Genomic DNA, 26099 nt, shown 5'->3' on the forward strand with positions numbered 1-26099 from the left:
TTATCCGGCCCCAAATGTCAATACTGGCCAGGTGGAGATACCCTGCTCTGGCGCTTGGTAATTAACCTGGTGGAGAAGGGCGGGAATTCTGCAGTGGAGAGGGGGAGCCTCTCTCACACTGAATATGGGCATATCAACAGGAGTCACATTGCAGATCCCACTCACTGTACATCCATTTATTGTTGCTTTTGTTTCTGTGAATCTGGTAGTAGAGGTTTAAGTAGGTCTTTAGAGTTAAACTTGTCTAAAAAATTATTCTTTAAGCATAAATCATATTTATAAAGTTATCCACATAATATAGAAAATGTAAAGTGAAGTCTCCCAACTTTCAGCCCCACTCACTGCCAAGCTTTTAGGTGTATTCAACTAGAATTCTTTCATGGTCATGAAAATGCATCCGTAACCCCCCACCTTTTGTGTTACACAGAACGTACTGGTTGTCACTGTGTTTTGTCCACTTATAATAGACCTCACACATCTTTCCATATCACTTACATATTATTACTGTTTCTTTTTTTTAACATTTTATCTATTTATTCATGAGACAGAGAGAGATGCAGACATTGACAGATGGAGAATAAGCCACCTGTGGGCAGCCTGATGTGAGACTTGATCCCAGGTCCCCAGGACCATGACCTGAGTTTTTTTTTTTTAAGATTTTATCTATTTATTCATAGACACAGAGAGAGAGAGAGGCAGAGACACAGGCAGAGGGAGAAGCAGGCTCCATGCAGGGAGCCCGATGCGGGACTCGATCCCAGGTCCGCAGGATCACACCCCAGGCTGCAGGCGGCGCCAAACCGCTGCGCCACCAGGGCTGCCCCATGACCTGAGTTAAAGACAGATACTCAACATTGAGTCACCCATGTGTTCCTTGAATAGTTTTATGCGGCACTTTGCATATAGAACATTTTGGAAATTATAACCGCAAGAGCTATTAGATAATTTGACTCATGTGGGAACCTGGCTGGTTTAGTGGGGAGAGCTGCGACATTTTTTATTATTTAAGTGTATGCGCCTTTTTTTTTTTTTTTAAGATTTACATATTTATTTAGGCAGGAGAACTGGAAGGGGGCAGAGGGAGAGGCAGAGAGAATCCTCAGGCAGACTCCCTGCTGAGTGCTGAGTGCCTAGAAAGACACAGGGCTGGACCCTTATACCCTGAGATCATGATCTCAGCCCCATCCAGAGGTGGACATTTAACGAACTGATCCACCCAGATGACCTGAGCATGTGGCTCTTGATGTCTGGGTTTTGAGTTCGAACCCCAGGTTGGGTGTGATGATTGCTTAAAACTTAAAAAAAAAAAAAAAAAAAAATCTGGGCAGCCCAGGTGGCTCAGTGGTTTAGCGCCAACTACAGTCCAGGGCGTGATCCTGGAGACCCAGGATGGAGTCCCATGTCGGGCTCCAGGCATGGAGCCTGCTTCTCCCTCTGCCTATGTCTTGCCTCTCTCTCTCTCTGTCTCTAATGAATAAATAAATAAATAAAATCTTCAACAAAAATCTTTAAACAAATAAAAAATAGACAGAAAATTTCCCTCCTGAGAGAAGACCGTATACACAGGCCACCTATGATGTCCAGCCCCCTTGAGCTGGGGACAAAAGGGGATGTTGCCTAACTGAACCATCCATTCTCCTCACTCTTAAATCCTGCTATGGCAATGGAACTTGTGAGCATTGATCAAAGAGGAAAAGCCTGAAGTTAGAAGCAACTTGTGTTACATGAATCCTGATGAGGCCTCCAGGGTTCCCACCATTCTCAAGTGTGCACCATGCACCTGCTGGTTCATGAAATGATTTTTTGGAGGTAGGGATGATTTAGTAGTTGGATATTTATTTCAATGTGTATTGGAAAAAGTAACCAGGGCATTAAACTTATCACTTCAAGAATACTATTAATCAGGATAAGACAAGAGCTAATTCAGGAAAATTATTATTTTTTAAAAGATTTATTTATTCATTCAGAGAGAGAGAGAAAGAGAGGCAGAGACACAGGCAGAGGGAGAAGCAGGCTCCATGCAGGGAGCCTGACGTGGGACGCGATCCCGGGTCTCCAGGATCACACCCCGGGCTGCAGGAGACGCTAAACCGCTGCGCCACCAGGGCTGCTATTCAGGAAAATTATTGACTAATATTGGGCAGTTAGCAACATATGCTAGACATCATAAAATGGCTCTTGAGTCACTGAAGTTTAGAAGTCGGGGGGGGGGGAGGGCAGAGGGAGAGAAACACAAGTAGACTTGCCACTGAGCAATTAGCCCAACCTAGCCCATGATTCTATGACCCTGGGATAATGACCTGAGCTGAAATCAGGAATCCGATGCTTAACCAGCTGAGTTACCCAGGAACTTCTACCAAGTGTTTTGCATAACTATTGGCGTCCTGGCTTTTGTAATAAATAATTGTACTTTGTACCACGGGCCTGTTTATTTGATTTTTTGTGAAACTTTTTTTCCTGTTTTCTCTTAGATTCTGAAATATGTGGAGTGCTTCACTGGACCCAATATTATGGCCATGCATACAATGCTGATAAACAAACCGCCAGATTCTGGTAAAAGACTCATATTTCAAGGAGAAAAACAAACAAACAGGAAGTTTCAAGCATTCCAACTATAGCTGTGTGTAATACTGCTAAACTTTGATAAATAAATATTTATACACTTTCATTTACGTCTCAAAACAGCACACATCATAATAGTTGAGGTAGAATAGTTATTTCAGATATTAACTGGAGAGTTATTGTTGCTTTTTCAGAAGACAGGCTTGCTTCTAAAAAGTGCGATTAAATAAACATGACTGTTCATATACCATCGGTTGCTATTATTATAATCATCACCTGTAAGGTTTGTTAACCATTCTCACCTATGATAGGGTGAATTCTGCTTTTCTGATTGAAGATATTATGATTACTAACAAAATTAAAACTATATTTATGAATCACAAACTACAGTTGCTCTTAAAATTCCTTGTCCTTGCTGAAATGTAGCTCCTAAGATCTCATTACCACAGAAAGCGATTTGAAAGCTAAAACCCAGGAATGAGTATTTCTAAAAAAATTTTGTGTAGCTCACCCGGGACTTGAACTCATGAGCCTGAGATCAAGCCTTGAGCTGACATCAAAAGTCAGATATCTAACTGACTGAGCCACCTAGGTGCTCCAAGGAATCTGCATTTTTGAAGCCATCCCCAGCCATTGGACCATGCTGAGAAATTCTGCTCTACCTGTGATAAATTGATCCTTCAAGATCCTTTATCCTTCTCCACTTTTTCTGGAGAAAAAGAGCCAGGAGAACTTTATTTGACAGGCTTGTAGTTTAATTAACATCACCAAATCTTTCCTACCCTGGATGTCTTGTTTAGAGACGTCATAAAACATAAAACAAACATAAACATGGCTGAGGGAGCTGTGGTCCTCCATAGTGATGTACACCAAGTGCTTTTCGTTCTGTGATGTACTTTTTGGAAACCTTTTATTAATTTAGTTAATGATACTTTTTTTGCATCAGCCACTTACAAGGCTAACAGAGAACCTCCAATTTGGTTACTCTCTTCAAGTATTAAAACTTTTTTTTTTTTGGTACTCTGCTCTGTACCCAAACCACAATTACAAAGAAATAAAATACAATAGAGTTCATGACAATTCAGTGTATGAATTGCTAGTGAATGCTGTGTGTCAGTACGTCCTCGGCTCCCAGGAACCCAGAAAAAAAGTAGAGGATCTGGAGTTGCCCTTTGGATTTGATATTCGAATTTGATGCTTATCTCTCTGGACTGATTTTCTGTAATGTTGTTTCACTTCTTTGGGTTTTTCAGGAAGTCATTGTCGTGGTTTTGCAGGCAAAAGAGATGAAATCTGAGATGCGAGTGTGTGTTAACAGCAGGATCTGTTTCAGGCAAGAAGACATCCCGCCATCCCTTGCATCAGGATCTGCACTACTTCCCCTTCAGGCCCAACAATAAAATTGTCTGTGCTTGGACAGCCATGGAGCACATCGACAGGAACAATGGCTGCCTGTGTGTGCTTCCAGGCACACACAAAGGCCCTCTGAAGCCACACGATTATCCAAACTGGGAGGTATGTCTTGTTAGAGGAGGAATCTTTTTTGTTGTTGTTGTTATTATCTTTAAGATTTTATTTGGGAGAAGAGGGGAGGAGAGACAGAAGGGAAGGGGAAGGGACAAGCAGATTCTGCTGAGCATGAGTCAGATATATGCTTGAACTTCGCACCCTGAGATCATGACCTGAGCTGGCTACAAGACTTGAACACCAAATTGACTGAGCCACCAGGACCTCTAGAGGCAAAAATCCTTTATTTTCTTTTTAAGATTTTATTTATTTATTCAAGAGACACACAAGACAGAGAGGCAGAGACATAGGCAAAGAGAAGCAGGCTCCATGCAGGGAGACCACTGTGGGACTCAGTCCTAGGATTCCAGGATCATGCTCTGGGCCCAACATGGGCGCTCAAGTGCTGAGCCACCCACGTGTCCCAGGGAGAAATCTTAACCATAATATTTTTTGTTTTGATTCTACAACAGTATCCATAAAGAGCTTTAACAATGAGATGGCATTTCCTTCTTAAGAAAACATGGTTTTGGAATTAGGATCAGGGAACATTTGCAACACCATGTGCATGTGTCAAGTGCCGAGTACTTCTTACTCACTGATTGATGGCTCTTGGCATAAAGAAGAGAGAGGAATCATCTCTTTCTCTCTAGAGAGATCAACGAAGACCCTGAGGAAGCATGAGTAGTATTCCATTCATAACCATTGCATGGCTTATGGATTGAGCTAGTGCTGTTGGAAGTATAGAAAGCTTTTGAGCCCATAAATGGTGACATCAAATTGGTCCTTCAATAATGATAATCTAGAGGCCTAGAGAAGAATATACTGGAGGTGAGAGTCCAGAGGCAGAGAAACCAGAGAGGAGGTGATAAGTGTTTTAGGTATCAGACAATATGGTCTTGAAATCCCATAATGATGGTCAGAATGGGATAGAGCACGGGTTGTTAAGGCAGGAACAATGGATGTGATCTGTAGGAAGTAAAGAATATAGCTTTCAGGACTTCTGTCTCAATTAGATTCTTGCGCTGAGGATTAGTGCCAAGGAAAATACTGGGGGTCTGGATTCTGATATAATGGAAACTGTGAGATTCACAAATTCAGTTGAGTTTTGGGGAAACTTTGGTGCAGGCAACAGAAGTGGGCTGTGGCTGACTTAAGCCAAACGGAGTGTTTTGGAGGGTGGCAGGCACCTGCTGAGTCCATGGAAAGGCTGGCTAGCTCTGATGAGCGGGAAAGTGGGGGTTATATTCCGTGGGAACACTTAGGGTGGGGCACCTAGTGGGGTCAACTGAACTGTGATCATGACCAGTGCCTTCCATCCTCTGCTCAGATTCAAAGTGACCACAGTGGGAGGTTAGATTGACTTAGCTTAGGTCACGTATCAACTCTGGCCAGGAGAGAAGTGCACTGGATGAAAACCACAACTGAGTCCAGCAGGAAAGCAGTCCTTTCCCCAGAAGAATGTGGCATAGTCTCAGGAAGGGAAATGTGATGCCGTCCTTCCACCATAACTATTACTTAATGAAATAACTGACTTGGGAAATAGTTATAAAAACAGGATCTTTGAATTTACTGTTTTTCTTTCCTTACTCTGGATGTGACACCAGTGCTTTCTGAGCTGAGAAAAATTGAGATTTTCTCTCTGCTGGTTTGGGAGAATAGTTAGCTTCTTAGAGGTACTCCTGAGTTATAGAAGAATGATTCAGGCAAAGTTCTAGGTGAGGAGAATATCATCCTGGGAAAGAATGATTATACATTCAGGCTTGAAAGGTGATCTCCCATGTTAACTGCAACATGCAACGTTGATCTAGATCCTCAAATATAATACAGTTATGACGGGTATGTGGAAATTTCAGCATCTTCCTTTGCCTCCCTAAATCCATGATTTTAATATCACAATGTGACTTTCACAGCCACACATCTGAGAAGCTTTTGTATATTTGCAGTACCTTTTAAGAATCTATTTATCTTTCTCTTGGAAGAGCTTAGGAAACCTTTGCTTTTCCTAATGAGTCATTGATAAAATTTTTAGTCATTGGGTTCCTCAAATACAGAGTTGGGTTCTCTTATGCGTTCTAGGGGGGCGTGAACTTAATGTTCTATGGGATCCAGGACTATGATGAAAACAGCCCCTGCGTGCACCTTGTGATGGAGAAGGGAGACACCGTTTTCTTTCATCCTTTGCTCATCCACGGATCTGGCTGGAACAAAACTCAAGGATACCGCAAGGTATGCATTACATCACCGTGCTTTCCAAAGACGAATAGGTTAGAAGCAAAAATGTCAAGATATGTGAAACTTTATGAGATTTGTGATGTTTAACTAAACTGCTCTTGCTCTGGTTTATTTACCAGGAAATATATTTGATACCTCATACTTTTTTTGCTAAGTTATCAATAGGAGACGAGTGACCTCAGTTTCCCAATCCTACTGATCCTGAATTAGGAACATTCATAGAATTGCTTCAGAGAAAGAACATATTTGGTAGCCCACAGCCTGTGCTTTTGGAGACAGAAACAATGGCTGATGTACTAAAATCTTAAAATGGGAAATGGATATAGGAACCGTTTATGACGGCAGTATATAATAGCTTTGTTATTGAATTGGCTGCCCAGAAATAAGATTTAGCAGCGAGCCATGTTTTTCGCCCCTTAGCTATGAATATATTAAAAACCTATTGATTTCATTGCTTACATTAAGATTTGACAAAATTTCCCATATTCCCAGATTTCTCTCTTCTCAAAAATTCAGCAGCTCTGACAGCACTGTGGACTGACATTACCCACATTACATGGCTCTTATTACAATATATTAGGGGGTTTTGGGGTTGAGTGAAGTGTGCCAGTTTGTCACACCAACACCCGTTGTCTCCCTAGGTGCAGGGTAGGCTACCAGGTTTCATCTTCTATTCATTCATATTTCCACCAGGTCAACAGGGCCAGGATGAGGGTGAGGCAAGAAAGCCCTCTCCTCCAGGGAAAATATAACAGGGTTAGGAGGATGGTGCTAAAATACCTCAACAATCAAGTTAAATGATAGTTTAAGGCAGTATTTAGAAAATCAACATCAATGCAAAAAAATATCTTTGATGAACACAATGCCAAAATTTTAAATAAAGACTAGATCAGACTCCCCACCAGCATGACCCTCAGAAGTATACAAGCAGGCGGTACAGAAACAAGACATAAATAATGTGAGTGTTGTGAAATTCATGAATTTGGGCCTTATCATGTATCCTTGGTGTCAACATTCAACTTGAAATGAAAAATGGAAATTTAGGTATATGTGTATCAAAATAGGAAGCTAAGATAAATAGTTTGAAACTCTGTATGAGTTAGAAAATTGTATTACTTCCTATATGATCAGGATCATAAAGTAATATAGGATAGCTACATATTGAAAGATTTCATGTCGAATCCTTAGAAAATAGTATAAAATGATTACTGTAGGACCTAAAAGGTAAATAAGAAAACCAAGTAATGTGGTTGATAACATCCTAACACTGCAATTTTTTTCAATAGATTTTCAACTACCAATTTGGGAAAAGATGAACCTTACAAAAAGACTTCAAAACACGTATATAGTAATGTACTTATCGCCTCTGGCCTCAGGTGTCACTACTCCTTGGTGTAGTGTGGGGGCATCCATGGGAAATGATGTTTGTGATACCACTGTCTAGAAATCTCATGTTGAGGGCAGCCTTGGTGGCTCAGCAGTTTAGCGCAGCCTTCAGCCCATGGCTCAGCGGTTTAGCGCAGCCTTCAGCCCAGGACGTGATCCTGAAGTCCGCGGATCAAGTCCCACATCAGGCTCCCTCCATGGAGCCTGCCTCTCCCTCTGCCTGTGTCTCTGCTGCTCTCTCTCTATCTCTCTGTGTCTCTCATGAATAAATAAATAAAAATCTTAAAAAAAAAATCTCATGTTGCGAGCAAAACAGGCAGACCTGAGAAGCGAAGTCACCACAAGAGAGCTAACATGTGACGAGGAAAGTGAGTTTTAAGTTTATCTGCTGATAACCTTTTCAAGAATAGGGAGAACCAGGGCACCTGGGTGGCTCGGTGGTTGAGTGTCTATCTTTGGCTCAGGTCATGATCCTAGGGGTCCTGGGATTGAGTCCAGCATCGGGCTCCCCGTGGGGAGCCTGTTTCTCCCTCTGCCTGTGTCTCTGCCTCTCTCTCTGTGTCTCATGAATAAATAAAATCTTAAAAAAAAAAAAAAAAAGAATGGGGAGAACTAAGTAACCTCCTCTTACCTTCAGAAGGAAACAAGATGAGTGCCGTATATGAATGCTATTGGACTTCAAATGTTCTTTTGATTTGACAGGAGTGGATGTGTATATTATTTTCCTTTGCAAGGTATTTTGTGTTTTTTTTTTCTTGATCTTTAGACATTAAAATAACAAAGCACCACAAACTCAGCTGAGTAACTAACTTCTGTGACTAAGAAGAGGATGAAGAACCCTGGAACCCATTCCTGTGTAGGACTCGAGGACATGCACTCGCTAGATAAATCACATGTTTAAAGTCCTCTTACTCTTGTCATTATGTTCTCTGCCCATTTTGAAAACAGGTATCCCAGGGAGCTTAAAACCTCTTGGAATTTCTCAGTCAGCCTTTAGCTGTACCTAGGGGGAGAAAAGACTCCAACCCCAAAGAGACTAATCCAAGACACGATGGAACATTCTAGAAATCAAATGCTAGTGAAATAGCTGATGTTCTAAAAGAAGACTTTCTGTTTGGTTGTTGCTGTTAACAGATTTTTTTCTCCCCCAATATTAATCATTTCACCCTGCACAGGCAATTTCCTGCCATTTCGCCAGTGCTGACTGCCACTACATCGATGTGAAAGGCACCAGTCAAGAAATCGTTGAGAGGGAAGTTATGGAGTTAGTACACAGATTATACGGAATTCCGAAAGATACCAGCTTGCAGGTACGTTTGTATGAGATGAAAGATTTATAAGAGTATTTTCTTCAATGCATGACAATACTCATATCTATTTTTTTAAAGATATTCTTTATTTATTTGAGAAAGAAAGAGAGAGGGAGAGAGAGCATGAGCAGTGGGGAGAGAAAGAGGGAGAGGAAGAAGTAGACTTCCTGCTGAGCAGGGAGCCTGATGTTGGGATCAATCCAGGATCCTGAGATCATGAACTAAGTGGAACATAGAGGCTTAACCAAATGGGCCACCAGGCAACTCTGTTATCCCTGATTTAATTTGGAAGCATAATGTGCATTGTTTAGAGCACCGTGCAGAAGCCTTGCTGAGATCCACTGAGAATTTCAGCTAATACTTGCTTCCCCAACATGGTGCACCTGAGCTTCCCAGGCTTCTTTATGTCTTTTGGCCGCCCTGTGCTGTGTAGGCTATCCTGTTCCAGGACAGGCAGGTAGGAAAGGAAACAGCAGATCTGGAGGAGAGCAAGTGAACGACAAAAGCCACCTTCTGAATGCACATAAGGAAAGTTAAAGGTTTGGGATGTTACCCATAGGCCTCCCTTAATTTCTCTACAACAGAGTATTTACATATATGCAGATCCAATAACTGTCCCAGAAGCAATTCTCAAGCAGGTTTCTGTGTGGGTCAGTTAGCATCTGGGGATCCACGGAGCTGATGGCAGAAACCACTGATGCTTATCAAGAGGGGACATGAGACATTATTTCATATGCTTTGCTACTTAATACACAACACTTGTAAAGTAGTTGCGTGTAGCTAGTGGGCATTCAGTGCTGCCGATGATCCCCAGACAAATTACAGTCAAGCCAAAGAAATAAACATATTTGCCTGGTAGACAAAGACATTTTAGCCTCCGAACCAAGAAGCTGATCCTATGTTCCAATTTGCAGAAATCACCAATATATGTTTTCCTAGGGGGTGACAGGACCTCCACGTAGACTGAATGTAATGATAACTCGGCCCCTCTAGTACTGTGAAGAGTACCGCACACCAGCACTACGCTACTGGGCCACTGGGAATCACCTTCTGAAAGTCATTCCCAGCTGAAGAATCTTACTTCCCCCTTGGCCCCTTCTCCCTTTAGAACCTACGAATCCACCCCATATCAGAAGAGGCTCTCATTTCACATTTGCCGATGGTGGGAAGTCTTGTCCTTCTCTCTTTGCCCAGTTTTTAAAACGCTTTTATGAAGGCATCCTATTTTGTCAAGTGGGGCTTCCGGGTAACACACTGATTCTTGCAGCAGGAAAAAAAAGCATATGTTGTGTTAGCAATTTGTCAGGGTTGTAAATGAATGAACTGCCTCCAGTATTTATTTCAATTATTTGAGAGAGAGAGAGAGAGAGAGAGAACGTGAGCAGGATGTGGGGGTACGGGCAGAAGGAGAGGGAGGGAATCTCCAGCAGTTTCCCCACTGAGCCAGGACCCCAACATGAAGTCCATCCCACCACCCTGAGATGAGTTGGGCTCTTAACTGACTGAGCAACCCATGTGCCCCTCCCTCCCCGCTCTTAAGGATAAAATGAAAAGTCCAAGAGGCTACCAGAAGTGATGCAGGTGACAGAGCTACATTTCAGAGTCAGGTTGAATTCTGAAATTAAGCATTCCACCAGACCTTGCTGTCTGCTCAAAAATAAACAAGAAACCAGAAAGCTTGTTGAATCAAAAGTCTCAGTTGTTTGATTAAGAATAAAGCAATAATACCAAATCAACCCAATACCAAATCATGACCTGATTTTCACTGAGGAGCAGATCACTCTAGATGAGGCAGCGAGTGGCTAAAGGAAAGCCAGACAAGGAGTGGGGTCTCCTTTACCAAAAGCCTGCCCAGCCTATTGAGGACACCTGTAGTCAACAGGAGCACCAATTAGCACAGGCTGGCCTCTGGCTCTCTCAGTTTGTTCAACACGATTTCAGATATTGACAAGTAAATTATTGGGAGTCTGAGAATATGGTTCATTTACTGATAGGACCACTGTGAGAGTTTTTCCATTTAACTATTGGTAGATGCTAGAAATCTTCTTTGTCCGATGCCCAACAGATTCTCAGTGTTCCATGGACTCACTGTATTTGGCTTTATTTCCAGGAGGTGTCTAGATATCGAGCCCGGCTGGTGAAAGGACGAAGAATTAGCCTTTGAAGTAGCCGCCTGCTGGAGCTCTTTGAGAGAAAACCAAAAGGAATCAAGATGCCTACGGAACATGTTTTATTAATGAGCTGTCCTAATCTTTCCTGCCACTTGTTATGAAGATCACAACGCACTTACAGGGAACTTTATGGGATTTGGTTAGCTCTGGGTGAGGGGCTGTTGCTTTAATGGATGAACAGATGTAACACTGGCCTATTACTGTCGTCAGGAATACTACTTTGCACCTAATAAAGGTCACTGATGTCTAATTTAAGTGTGTTCAGTTACTTTCATTCAGTTAGCTCTTTGCCCAAGCAAGAAGGAATGCTTTAAACTAGGGTCTGCTGACTTTTTTGCATCCCTCTTCTGGAAATCCCACCACCAGATTTCATGGCATGAGAGACTTCTCAGATCTAGAACACTGTCCTCTACACACACGTTTAATGGAGGGCCTTGTGGAGAGAGGACGAGGGTAGATGCTCATGCTTTGACACAGGGGTCCCTTGCATGACTACTCCAACCCAGCCAGCCTCCTTAAAATAGACAGGATCTTTCCAAATCCCTTTCTCTGTTGCTGAACAAGGAAGACAAAAGTGACTCCCTCTGCTAGTTTTTATTGAGTTAGGCAGCTGGAAACCCTCAGCATTTATGAATGAAACCTAAACTCTCTCAAGGTACAGTGAAATTGTTACTTTCGATTTCTAATGGGCACGAACTGGGGAAATTTGTTTTATTTCATTTAAAGATTATTTATTTATTTATGTTAGAGAGAGAGAGAGAGAGAGCGGGCACAAGCAGCAGCAGGTGAGAGGGGTAGAGAGAGTGGGAGAAACAGACTCCCCGCTGGGCAGGGAACCTGACAGGGGGCTCAACCCCAGGACCCTTAGATCACGACCTGAGCCTAAGGCAGAAATGTTTAACCCATTGAGCCACCCAGGTGCCCCATGGGGACTTTCTTGTAATACAGAGCTGTGTTTCTACACCAACTGAGAGCAGCAAAGACACATACTACTGATTATTAAGCATACCAGTTAGAATTTAGATCAGGAAAAACAAGGAGTCCCCTTTTTTCAATCTGCTAAGCACAAGTTGTGTACATTGTGCACAAATGTACGTTCACCTTTTTTGTTGGTTTCTTTGTGAGGACACTTTTTTACTTCTTTCTCTTTCTCTCTCTCTTTCTTTCTTTGAGAGAGAGAGCTCAGAGGGAGAGGGAGAAGTAGACTCCTTGCCTAATGGGGGCTCGATCCCCAGGAACCTAGATCATGACTTGAGACAACGGTAGATGCTTGTTACTGAGCATCCAGGTGCCAGGGGGCCACAGTTTAAGCTCATATCCAGCTGGAAACTGGAAAAGACAAGACAACCCCTGATAGGCTTTAAGGAAATTGGATTATGGAAGAATTGGTCATAAAATGTACATAAGGAATGCAGTGTAATCAGCATGTATGTAGCCCTGTTCTAGCAAAAACCTTTCGAACTCTTTTCAAATTTCAAATACTTATCAAAAAATAAACTTCAACGGGGAAGCAGACAGCAGGGGATCCCTGGGTGGCTCAGTGGTTTAGCACCTCCCTTCAGCCAAGGTTGTGATCCTGGAGTCCAGAGATTGATTCCCACAGCAGGCTCCCTGCATGGAGCCTGCTTCTCCCTCTGCCTGTTCTCTACCTCTCTCTCTCTCTCTATGTCTCTCATTAATAAATAAATGAAATCTTAAAAGAAAAAAAAAAAAAGGAAAGCAGACAGCACAGTTTATGTCCCTTAGGCATTTCTGGTTGCCAACTAGTCTCTCAGGAAACAATTTATTTCCCATTTGTTCTGTGTCCCTGGTGTTATTAATTCATTTCCCAAACATCCAAGCATCCATTCCTATTCAGCGCAAAGCGCAATAGGACTAGATGTCAAAGAAAGACAACAAGTGGAGGAGTTAGGACGGCTCCTTTTGTCTGTGTGGACCCACCTGGGAGAGGTGGGCATGAGGATCAGCTGTAGAATGGAGAGCTGGGACGGGATTACCACCGGATCTTGGCAGAATGAGGAGCAGCCTGGTTTCCCAGTGGCTGTAAAGGGGAGGGATTTATCCTGGGCTAACCTTTTATTTCCCCAGAGACTCACTTCAAAGGGCTATAGGAGGTACTCCAAGTGCAGACCAAAACAAATAGAAAGGGTCCCTTTCGTTGATGATTGGCACTGACAGCCTCAGAAAAACAGACCTTGGCTCCTGGTATCTGCTTGGAGTTCCTCCTTTGTGAGCCACAGACTGAAGCAGTTTGAAAAGCTTCTGATTGAATCAACAAAGCGTGGTAACCTTTCCCAAAGCCAATCCTAGTAATATGGCTGCATGGTTCAAACCAAATCCACCTGTGCAAGACCTTTTCCTACTAACCCTGGGCAGGCCTGCAGCTCAGATCCCGTACCCATCCTGTATGTACAGCATAGCCCACCACTTGGCCTTGATACTTTTCCAGAAGGGTTGATTTTTTTTTCCCATGTTAAGATCCTGCCTTCCCAAATAGAGAGGGTAGGCCCCTAACCTCTACACCAAATGTGGGGTTTGAACTCACAAACCTGAGATCAAGAGTCTGCTCTCAGGGCACCTGGGTGGCTCTGCGGTTAGCAACTGCCTTTGGCCCAGGGCGTGATCCTGGAGTCCCAGAATTGAGTCCCACATTGGGCTCCCTGCATGGAGCCTGCTTCTCCACCTTCCTGTGTCTCTGCCTCTCTCTCTCTCTCTCTCTCTCTCTCTGTCTCTGTGTATCTCATGAATAAGTAAATAAAATCTTATAAAAAAAAAAAAAGAGTCTGCTCTCTACCAACTGAGCCACTTAGGCACCCCTAAATTTATTTTGCGTTGTTTTTCAAGAGATTATAAACGACGGCCTATGCACAAACCAGGGGTATAGCAGGGGAGATGGAGAAATATACCCCTGCCAGGCAGAGAACTGAAGTGGGGGTGGATAGGACCTTGAGATCATGACCTAGCAGAATGCAGATGGTTAACTGACTGAGCCCCCCAGTCACCTCTAGTTTTGATATTATTAAAGAATTTTAAAATGGTAATAAAATGCACAGAACATACAATTTATCGTCATCACCATTTTTAAGCCTCCAATTCAGTGGCATTAAGTACATTCTAATCGTTGTGCAACCATCACCATTATCCATCTCTAGGACTCTTCGTCTTGAAAAACTGAAACTTTGTCCCATTAAACACTAATGGGACACTTTGTCCCCATTCCCTTTCCTCCAGGTCCGGGCACCCACCATTCTATTTTCCATCTCTATGAATTTGACTACACGGATAACCCAGACAAGGGGGATCCTACAGTATTTGTTACTCTGTGACTGGCTTAGTCACCTTACATAATGGCCTCAGAGTTGATGTATGTTGTAGCTGATGTGTGAAAACTTCTTTCTTTTTGAAGTCTGAATAATATCTATGTATGCGGGACACCTGCATGGCTCAGCGGTTTAGTGCCTGCCTTTGGCCCAGGCCGTGATCCGGGAGTCTTGGGATCGAGTCCCACATTGGGCTATCTGCATGGGGCCTGCTTCTCTCTCTGGCTATGTCTTTGCCTCTGTCTCTGTCTCTCATGTATAAATAAATAAAATCTTTAAAAAAAAAAAAAAAAGAAGGGAGTGATGATGTTACAAAGCTGTTTTCTATGTTTATTGTTTATGATGATCATGCTAATAAAGCATGCAGGACTTGTGGTTGCCTTGCAAATGAAACCCTGGCACAATGATTCTGCTCCCCCCCCCCCCCCGCCCCAAACATGATGGTCCTTCTGGAGGCTTTGGAGGAGGGGAATTTCACAGGAACATGAAGGTTTTGATATTGGGGTGGAATGGCTCTGCCACTTCCTAGGAAGTTAATGTCCCTGAGCCTGTTTCCTTAATCTAAGGTAGCAACACATATGTCTGACCTCTAGGGTGACAGTAGAAGATAAACAGGAGAATATATGGTACGGGGCATGCAGCACTGCTTAGATTCTTTTCAGGAATAAAGAATTGGGGCCCCTAGGTGGCTCAGTCCGTTGAGTGTCGGACTCTTGATTTCAGCTCAGGTCACGATCTCAGGGTCATGAGATCAAGCCCTACATCAGGTTCTGCACCTGTGCTCTGGGCCTGGAGCCTGCTTAAGACTCTCTCCCCCTCTCCTTCTCCCTACCACCCCCTCTCAACAGCTGATATGTGTGTGCGCTTTCTCTCCCTAACAAACAAACAACAACAACAAAAAACAACAAAACAAAAGAAAAAAATATATATCTCTAGTCTTGGAAGGGCTGTCAGCAGATGTTCTTCAGGTGTCGGCCCTCAAGAGAGGGCCTCAGCTCCAGAGCTGCCTTGGCCAATGTCAAGTGGCCAAGGCAGCTCTGGTACTGTCACAGTGGCTGGTACAGTGTTACAGCTGGTACTATTTAGGGGGTGTCAAGGCTGACACTTCTCAGCCCAACTCAAGGCAACTCTAATGGGCTGTCCCATTTCAGAATGTCTCTCGGCTCAGGGTGTCTCTTTCTCTAAGTTGTGCCTGCATTAGATGGTCCAAATCCTTTTAATTTTTGACTATGTAAGAGGAAAATGACATGTAAGTGATCATTAGAATTTGCATTCCTTTAAAAAAAAAATAAGGGGGAGTCCGGATGGTGCAGCGGTTTAGCACCGCCTTTAGCTCAGGGCATGGTCCTGGAGACCAGGGATCAAGTCCCACGTCGGGCTCCCTGTATGGAGTCTGCTTCTCCCTCTGCCTGTGTCTCTGCCTCTCTCTCTCTCTCTCTGTCTCATGAATAAATAAATAAAATCTTAAAAAAAAAGAATTTGCATTCCTTTGATAATAATGAGATTGAGGAAATTTTTAAGGATGGGAACAAGATAACAATGCCCACTCTTGCCACTTTTATTTAACATAGTACTGGAATTCCTAGCCACAGCAATTAGACAAGAAAAAGAAATAAAAGGCAGTTAGGTTGGAAAGGAAGAAATAAACTGCCAATATTTGCAAATGACATGATATGTATAGATAGAAAACCCTAAGGAAATCATCAAAGAATTATTAGAACAAAATAAATTCAGTAAACTTGCAGGATACAAAATCAATATACAGAAATTTGTGGTGTTTCCATACACTAATAATGAAACATTTGAATTAAGAAAACAATCCCACTTATAACTACATCTAAGACAATAAAATACCTAGGCATAAATTTAACGAAAGAGGTGAAAACTGAACACTAACATCTATAAAGCACTGATGAAAGAAACTGAACACACAAATAAATGGAAAGATAGTATGTGCTCATGGATAAGAAGAATTAATATTGTTAAAATGTCCACACTACCCAAAGCAATATACAGATTCAGTCCAATACTTACCAAAATTCCAATGGCATATTTCACAGAATAGAAATAATAACTCTAAAACTTGTATGGAATCACAAAAGATCCTTATGCACCAAAGCAATCCTAAGGACAAAGAAGAAAGCTGGAGGGTATCACCCTTCTTGATTTCAAACTATATCACAAAACTATTGTAATCAAAATAGTATGGTATTGGTAGAAACATCAACACACAGATAAACGGAAACATTGAGAGCCCAGAAAAAACCTACAGATGTATGAACAATTAATCTTTGACAAAGGAGCCAAGAACATAAAATGGAGAAAAGACGGTCTCTTGAGCAAATGGTGTTTTCATGCAAAAGAACGAAACTGGACCACTGTCTGACACCACACACACAAATTAACTCAAAGTGGATTAAAGACTTGAATGTAAGACCTGAAACTGTAACATTCCTAGGAGAAAACAAAGGCAGTAAACTCCTTGATGTGTGCCTTAGTGGCATCTTTGTGGGTATGACTCCAAAGGCAAGGGAAACAGAAGCAAAAATAAACAAATGGGACTACGAAACCAAAAAGCTTCTGCCCAGCAAAGAAATCCACCATCAAAATGAAAAGGCAATGAAATGGGTGAAGACATGTGCAAGTCATATAAATGGTAAGAGATTAATACCCAAAATATATAAGAAACTCCTACAACTCAACAACTTAAAGACAAACAACCGGCTTAAAAAATGGATAGGAGACCTGAATAGACATTTCTCCAAAGACGACAGATGGCTAAAAGGCATTTGAAAATATGCTTGACATCACTAATCATAAGGGAAATAAATCAGAACCACAATGAGGTATCATCACCTGTTAGAATGGCTATTACAAAAAAGACAAGTGTTGGAGAGGATGAGGAAGAAAGGGAACCGTTATGCACTGTTGGAGGGAATGTAAATTGGTGTGGCCACTGTGGAAAACACTATGGAGACTCCTTAAGAAAATTAAGGACAGGGCAGCCCAGGTGGCTCAGAGGTTTAGCGCCACCTTCAGCCCAGGGCCTGATCCTGGAGACCTGGGATCCAGTCCCATGTCGGGCTCCCTGCAGGGAGCCTGCTTCTCCCTCTGCCTGTGTATCTGCCTCTCTCTCTCTCTGTGTCTCTTATGAATAAATAAAATCTTAAAAAAAAAAAAAAGAAAAAAGAAAATTAAGGACAAAACAACAGGACCCACCAATTCCACTTCTCAATATTTATCCAAATAACACAAAAACATTTAATTCAATAATGTTTTACCTTTATGTTCACTACAGCATTTTGTATAATAGCCAAGGAAACAACCTAAGTGTTCAGAAGCAGATAAATGGATCAAGAAGATCTGGTATATTTATATAATAGAATATTACTCAGCCACAAAAAAGAATGAAATCTTACCATTTATGACAACATGGGTTGAATGTGAGAGTATTATGTTAAGTAAAATAAGTTAGAGAAAGAAAAATATAGCATTTCACTCCTCTGTAAAATCTAAAAAAACAAACAAACAAACAAACAAAAAACCCCAAACCCAACAAACTCAAAGAATCAAACTCAAAGATGTAGAGAACAGACTACTAGTTGCCAGAGGAGAAGGAGGTGGTGGGTAGGCAAATGATGTGAAGGAAGCCAACTGCATGATGATGTTTGGTAACTAAACTGTAATGGTGATCACACTGTGGTATATACAGATGTTGAATTATAAAGCTCTACACTGGGAACTTACACACACACACACACACACCTATATACATAGATATATATGTATATAAATGAACAGAGGGCATGGCACGCCTGGGTGGCTCAGTGGGTTAAGCATCTGCCTTTATCTTGGTATTGGTACAAACATAAACACACAGATAAATGGAACACATTGAGAGGTCTTGGGTCATGATCTCAGGATCCTGAGATTGAGCCCTGTGTCGGGCTCCCTGCTCAGTGAGGAGTCTGCTTCTCCATCTCCCTCTGCCCCTCCCCCTGCTCCTGCTCGCGCTCTCTCTCTTAAATAAATAAATAAATAAATAAATAAATAAATAAATAAATAAAATCTTTTTTTTTTTTTTTAAAGAGAGTTATTTATTTATTCAGAGAGAGAGAGAGAGACAGGCAGAGACACAGGCAAGGGAGAAGCGGGCTCCATGCAGGGAGCCCGATGCAGGACTCAATCTCAGGTCTCCAGGATCACGCCCTGGGCTGCAGGCGGCGCTAAACCACTGCGCCACCGGGGCTGCCCAATAAATAAAATCTTTAAAAGATTGTGAGCAATCTAGGAACCGGACACTAAGAAACACAAACTTGGTTGATTTGGGGATTTCTGCCCTAGGTTGGGAGTTGGGTGATCCTTTTTCTGTCAAGAGCCAGAGAGTAAATATTTTCTGCTTCATGGGCTATACTCTGCTGCAACTACTGAGCTCTGCTGTTACAGCAGGGTCAACAGGTAAATGAAGAGGTGTGGCTGTGATCCAATAAAACTCTGTTTGCAAGAACAGGCAGTCTGCCAGATTTGACCCCAGGGGGTCTGTTTGCCTGCCCTGCATTGGATGAATATGTCTATTTACGAATAGCAAACAATTGCCAGTGTGCCTTGGCAGAAAGCACCTGGCATTGTGAGAGCATTGCTTTAGTAGACCTCCCTGTTTTTTCGAGATTAACAGGAAGGTGCTGGAGAGCCCAGCCCCACCCGGTGCAAAGCACAGCTTGCTTCCTTATGTGATGTGCAACTGTTTGGGTTTTTTTTTCTCCTCAATATGGCCAATTGTTCATGATCAACTCTGGCATACCATGTGAAGACTTGTTCCCTGACTCTTCTGGTATAACTTGTAGGCCAGAAAGGAGCTGCTCGGCAATGGGGTGGGAGATACACAGTACTGAAGGACTCTACTTAAGTGTACACATTAGTATCCATCAGAAATCTTGGTTGCAAACAACAGAAACTGACCCTAACCATGGGAGACAGGAATCAAATCATGTTAGCAGGCTTTCCAGGGCTTAGGGAACTGCTGTGTGGCTGGCAGGGGTAGGGGGTGGGGGTGCCAGGTGCCAGGTATGCAGTGGACAAGAGACCAGCACAGTGGCTATGAGTGATCTATGTGCCTCTGCCCCCTAGCCCTTGCAAACTTGGAGCCCCTGCTTTGGAGTCAAAGCCCTAGGGACAGGTTCTGGGGACAGAGTGTGAGTCACATGCCATGACTGGCTGTTGCAGTGGTGGACACATAAGGAACATGGGCCTTTCTGGTTCTCTATTTTAGGATGTTACCACGTATCCTAAGACCACACTTTGTGGTGGGCTGGGGCTGCCGCAAAGCAAGATCCAGTTGCCAAAAGAAAGAATACGGACAAAGTGTCACCATCTGCTGTAACACCCACACACCTGGATATCACAGTCTTCCTGCACAGGAAAGGTAAAACCCCTTGTGAATGTGATGAAGGGAAGGGCTGTGTCCTAGGTGCCTGTCTCAGCCCTCATAGGACAGAGGCTCATCACCCATCACCTGGGAAGCACACTGGCCCACAGGAGCTCTGGCCTGGTGCAGCATTCCTTAGGCTGATGTGGGCATCCATTATGGGGTCACTGTCAGTACTTCAGTAGGTCACCTCTTCAATTTTCTTTTTGTGAGAGACTGAGAGCAAGTGTGTGGGGGAGGAGAGGCAGAGGGAGAGGGAGAGAGGGAGAACCTCAACCAGACTTCATGCCCACAGCCCAAAATGGGGCTCAATTCCATGACCCCGAGACCATGACCCGAGATGAAATCAAGAGTTGGATGCTCAACTGATTGTGCCACCCAGGTGCCCCTGTACCCTCAACTGCTAAATAAAATGACAGACTAAAATGAAAAACAGAGAAGAAATGAGAGAGCACCACATAAAGTAAGGGAAAGCAATGCTTCTGTTTTGTAAAACTTTCTGTGTGTAAAACTTGGGTCACAATGCAAAATGGGTTTCCTACTCTTGACTGTGGTCACAAAGAATGGAAGCCCATGAGTCTTGTTCATGACACACACACTGATTAGTGTGCTTGGACTGTTGTCATGAATATCCCAGATGAGCGGCTTAGTAACAGCCTTCTAGTTCTGGAGATCTCGGTGCAGTTAGGGCTGTTTCTTCTGAGCCTTTCTCCTTGCCTTATAGCTGGCCATCTTCCCTGTGTTTTCACACGGTCTTCCTTCCACACATCTTGTGTCCTGATAGCTTCTTACAAGGACACCAGTCACACTGCATTAGGGCCCATCTCAATGACCTTATTTATTGCTACCTGCCTCTTTAATGATCCCATCTATAAGTACAGTCACATTCTGAGTTACTGGGGGTTAGGAATTTTAGGAAACACAACTCAACCCACAACACACACCTTAAAGCTTTCAAGCAGCTGATGAAGCTTCAGGAGCTTCAGCTTTGCTTGTTTTCTTTGGTACCCCACTTCCAAACACGATTATAGTTTTAATATATGTCTTTATTTTTCCAGCGTCCAGATTCCTTTGTTTCTCGGTAGAATTGGTATGGCTTGGTATAATTTACACCTCTCATAGTTTAGAGAGAGCAGATCTTTGTTAGTGGCCTGAGACAATTTCAAAAATTACAGCAAGGATGGTTTGGAGATACTTCTAGCAGAATGAAGGACTAGGGACCAACAGGATAGAGTAACTTGTCTCCCTAAGTCACTGATTTCTGTCTTATTTCCAGATCAAAATGACTCAACATGGCTTCTATGAGAATAAATGTGGCTCGCAGTGTCTTTAACTCCCAGAGTACATTTTACTGTGCATTTACTAATATGTTATTATGATGGAGCTTAAAATCTTTTTGTATGCATTTCATTCTTTGGACAAGCAGAATAGCGGTGGAAAGATGATGAGCTTGGAGGTCAGACAAATCTGCATTTAATTCCTGGCTCTACTGCTAATGAGCTGCGTGGCCTTGGGTAAATCACTTAACCTCTCTGGGCCTTACAGTGTTCATTTGAAAACTGGAAGTGATAAGGCCTGTCTTTCAAAGTAAAGCCATCCAGTTTGTGGGTGGAATATCAAAAGAGATCATATAGTACAGCAGGCACTGAATAAATACTAGTTGTGGTATGTACGAATCCTCACAAGTGTGAAGTAGGGAGGAAGGATATATGTTGCTCCATTTTATGGTAATATGTTCCCTGAAAAGGAGTTTGGTTGGGCAAGAGAGGAGACTGGTAAATCCAAGAGTTCTGATTCCCAGTCTAGGCATTTCCTACCACACCACATTCAGAACCCCTGTTGATGCTCCTTACCCATAATTCCAAAGAAAACCATGGGCTGTGGTTTATTTTCTTTCGTGAAGCGTGGAGGATATGCAATGCGAAATGTCTATGTTAGCCCCAGTTCCTTAAACATCATGGGTGGAGGCAAAAGTGGAGATCCCAAGTCTTTACTGGGGAATGCAGTGGCCCAGGGACCAGAAAGAGAATGTGCGGCAGGAAAGAGGAGGAAGTGAGTGGCACGTGGCCAGTGTGTCACAACAGAACAGCCTGTTCTTTATCCTAGGGCCACACAGAGGCTTCCTGGAGTCCCTGATGCAGGAAAAAGAGTGAGTCAGCAGTTGAGCAATTTAGCTTTAGTCTTTCCCTTCTCCCTCCTGGGTTGTGTTTCTGGCTCTCCAGGTATTTGCTGGGGAATTCAGCTTCTGAGGTTCCTGTGTGGTGCATCTGTACCATGTTCAGTTATGTTTGAACAATACCAATCTCTCCTTTTAACTAGTAAAAGCAATGGCAGCTACTACCTATATTATGCCTTACTATGCGTTGGGCAGTGCTGTGAGCCTGGAATTTGTAGTATTGTTTAAAAAAAAAAAGAGAGATTTAGGGGATCCCTGGGTGGCTCAGCGGTTTGGCGCCTGCCTTTGGCCCAGGGCGCGATCCTGGAGTCCTGGGGTTGAGTCCCACGTCGGGCTCCCGGCATGGAGCCTGCTTCTCCCTCCTCCTGTGTCTCTGCCTCTCTCTCTCTCTATGTCTATCATAAATAAATAAATAAATCTTAAAAAAAGAGAGATTTACTTATTTGAGAGAGAGCAAGAGCCCATGGAGGGAGAGACAGAGAGAGAGATAAAGAGAGAGAATCCTAAGCAGGCTCCACACCTAGGGCAGAGCCTGATGCAGGGCTCAATCTCACAACCCTGCGAGATCAGGACCTGAGCTGAAATCAGGAGTCTGGCACTTAACTGACTGAGCTACCCAAGTTCCCCATCCTGATGCTTTCAGTTCTTGCAACAACTCTACAGTCTAAATACAATCATTATCCCCATTTTACAAAAGAGACAACTCAGGCACAGAAAGGTTAAGTAACTTGCCTAAGGTCATACAGCTAGCAAGTGGTAGGATTTAAACCCCAGCAATCGGGCTGTGGAGTCCTCACCACTTCATCATTGGACTAATGCATTAAAAGATCATCTACACATTTTTGGCGATTGATTTTATTTCGTATAATGTTAAGAACTTCAAAATTTTCCAAAATGTCAGCTATACTACAATTCAACTTATATTTCTTTAAGTAACAATGGCAGACAGTAAGAATAATCTTTAATATAGATATTGATCGTGTTTATGGTAGTTGGTATTGTAAAGGGATTCTACTGTATGCACAGAAACTGTGTCTAGCAATCCACTGATAACACTGACAATCCACTGATAACAATCCACTGACAACAGTGGGCAGATGAATAGTTTATAGAATCAGAATACACAAGACGTAACAGAGAGAGTCTTAAGGATCATATAGTCCAATCCTCTGATTTCATTCATTCATTCAATTATCAACACTCTGGGCACAGGCATACATGGAGTGTGAAGCACATAAAGATGATTAGGACACGCTTTCTGACTTCAATGAACTCACCTCTGGGCTATGAGGAAACCCTGAGCTCAAGGCGGGGAGGGGGGGGCCCTCTCTGGGCTGATACATGTGTCTGCAATTTATTGACTGTTAACCAAGAAAGGAGAATTAAAAACCTCTAACAATACTTTACCTTAAAATGTCTATAATCGTTTAATTTCTATAAAGAGAATGTATTCATATAGTACTGCAATTAAAAATTGTTTTTAAAAGTTCATGATAATGACTGTTGGTGCTAAAAACCAACAATGTATTTCACTAGGCTAATAAGCTAAGGGGCTTGAAGTCGTTTTTGTTTTTTGGTCCTGCAGAAAATAGCAGATACTATGACAGAAACAAGTCATTAAGTCCAAAGTGTTTTTAGGTTGGGCATGTGTGTTTAGCTGAGTAAACCTTGGTTGCAGGGATTAGTTTGAGCACAATGGGGTTTTTATGATAAGGATCCTGGGCCATGCCATGACATTTAGAGAGTTGGGCTGCAGCTTCCGGGCAGGAACATAGTACTTCAGGGAATCCAAGTCTCCTTTCTCCCAGCTGCTTTGTCCTCTCTCCCCATGATCAGCTTCTCCTGAGCCCCAGCTGATGCCAGATAAGAGCTTTCATCAACAGGGCTGAGTTTATGTCTCTCCTGTCCAACGGAGCAGTCAGATGGTGAAAATATCTATTTAAATTCCACATTCCTGGGACGCCTGAATGGTTCAGTGGTGGAGTGTCTGCCTTCGGCTCAGGGCGGTGATCCTGGGATACTGGGATTGAGTCCCACTTCAGGCTCCCTGCCTGGAGCCTGCTTCTCCCTCTGTGTTTCTGCCTCTCTCTCTGTGTGTCTCTCATGAATAAATAAAATCTTTTTTTATAAATAAAATCTTAAAAAAAAATCCAGATTCCTTGTCATCCCTACCAAAATACCAACAGCATTTTTCATAGAACTCGAACCATCCTAAAATTTATATGGAATCACAAAAGACCTCAAGTAGCTAAGCAATTTTGAAAAAATAAAACTGGAGGTATCACAATTCCAGACTTCAAGTTATATTACAAAGCTGTAATGATCAAAACAGTATGGAACTGGCAACAAGAAAAGACACATGGATCAATGCAACAAAATAGAAAACCCAGAAATAAACCCACAGTTACACGGTCAATTAATCTTCAATAAAGAAGGAAAGAATTTCCAAAGGGAAAAACTCTCTTCAACAAATGGTGCTGGGAAAACTGATCAGTTATGTGCAAAAGAAAGAAACTGGACCACTGCCTTACACCATATCCAAAAGTAAATTTGAAATGGATTAAAGACCTAAATGTGAGATAAGAAACCATTAAAATCTTAGAAGAGAGCATAGGCAGTCATTTCTCTGACATCAGCCATAGCAACACTTTTCTAGGCACATCTCCTGAAGCAAGGGAAATAAAGGCAAAAATAAAGTATTGTGACTACATTAAAATAAAACATTTTTGCACAACGAAGGAAACAATCAACAAAACTAAAAAGCAACCTATGGAATGGGTATATTTGCAAATGACGTACCTGATCAAGGGTTAGTATCCAAAATATATGAAGAATTAATACAACTCAACACCTCCAAAACAAATAATCCAATTTAAAAATGGGCAGAAGGGATCCCTGGGTGGCGCAGCGGTTTGGCGCCTGCCTTTGGCCCAGGGCGCGATCCTGGAGACCCGGGATTGAATCCCACGTCGGGCTCCTGGTGCATGGAGCCTGCTTCTCCCTCTGCCTATGTCTCTGCCTCTCTCTCTCTCTCTCTCTGTGACTATCATAAATAAATAAAAATTAAAAAAATAATAATAAAAATAAAAATGGGCAGAATAAATGAACAAACATTTCTCTAAAGACACATGGCCAACAGACAAATGAAAAAAAGATTCTCAACATCACTCATCATCAGGGAAATGCAAATCAAAACTGTAATGAGATGTCACCTCACACCTCTCAGAATGGCTAAAATAAAAAAATACAAGAGACAAGGGTTGATGAGGATCTAGAGAAAAAGGAACACTCATGTACTGTAGGTGGGAATGCAAACTGGTGCAGCCCTCTGGAAAACAGTATGGAAGTTTCTCAAAAAGTTAATAATAAAACTACTCTATGATCCAGTAATCACAGTACTGGGCATTTACCCAAAAAATACAAAAACGCTAATTCAAAAGGATACATGTACCCCTATGTTTATAGCAACATTATTTACGGTAGCCAAATTATGGAAAGAGCCCAAGTGTCCACCGATTGATGAATGGATAAAGGAGAAGTGGTATACTTACACAAGGGAATATTACCCAACCATAAAAAAGAATGAAATCTTGCCATTTATAATAAATGGATAGAGCTAGAGGGTATAATGCTAAGTGAAGTACATCAGGAAAATACAAATACCATATATGAATCTCACTCATATGTGGAATTTAAGAAACAAACAAGCAATGGAAAAAAAAGACAAACCAAGAAACAGACTCTTAACTCTAGAGAATAGACTGTTTGCTTATCAGGGGGTGGGGTGGGGTGGGGAAGATGGGGAAAATAGGTGAAGGGGATTAAGGAATGCACTTGTGGTGAGTACCAGCAGATGTATGGAATTGTTGTATTATACACCTGAAACTAACATAACACTGTGTTTACTGGATTTTTTAAAAGATTTTATTTATTCATGAGCGACACAGAAAGAGGCAGAGACATTGGCAGAGGGAGAAGCAGGCTCCCTGTGGGGAGGCCAATGCAGGA

At 42.4% G+C, this 26099-nt stretch overlaps 3 protein-coding genes across 6 annotated transcripts in view; 2 read left to right on the top strand and 1 right to left on the bottom strand.

Moving 5' to 3' along the window:
- The window catches only part of PHYH (phytanoyl-CoA 2-hydroxylase), a 65508-nt gene extending 56509 nt beyond the window's left edge, over positions 1-8999 (top strand). The window contains exon 9 of the mRNA XM_049100772.1: positions 8865-8999. The gene's annotated coding sequence lies outside the window, so the exon portion shown is untranslated. The remainder of the gene's footprint in view (positions 1-8864) is intronic.
- Positions 1-11420, top strand: part of LOC112659054 (phytanoyl-CoA dioxygenase, peroxisomal-like) — a 45884-nt gene extending 34464 nt beyond the window's left edge. For 2 of the 3 annotated variants that reach the window (XM_049100777.1, XM_025445497.3), the window contains 5 exons: positions 2472-2553; positions 3896-4077; positions 6148-6297; positions 8865-8999; positions 11110-11420. In XM_049100777.1, the coding sequence (XP_048956734.1) occupies positions 2472-2553; positions 3896-4077; positions 6148-6297; positions 8865-8999; positions 11110-11163 (603 nt within the window). In that variant the 3' untranslated portion in view covers positions 11164-11420. The remainder of the gene's footprint in view (positions 1-2471; positions 2554-3895; positions 4078-6147; positions 6298-8864; positions 9000-11109) is intronic. The other variant, XM_025445498.3, reaches the window with a different exon arrangement.
- The window catches only part of MCM10 (minichromosome maintenance 10 replication initiation factor), a 137763-nt gene that overhangs the window by 34536 nt on the left and 77128 nt on the right, over positions 1-26099 (bottom strand). The gene's annotated exons all lie outside the window — the stretch shown is intronic.

Source organism: Canis lupus, chromosome 2, assembly GCF_003254725.2.
Source record: "Canis lupus dingo isolate Sandy chromosome 2, ASM325472v2, whole genome shotgun sequence".
NCBI lineage: Eukaryota > Metazoa > Chordata > Mammalia > Carnivora > Canidae > Canis > Canis lupus.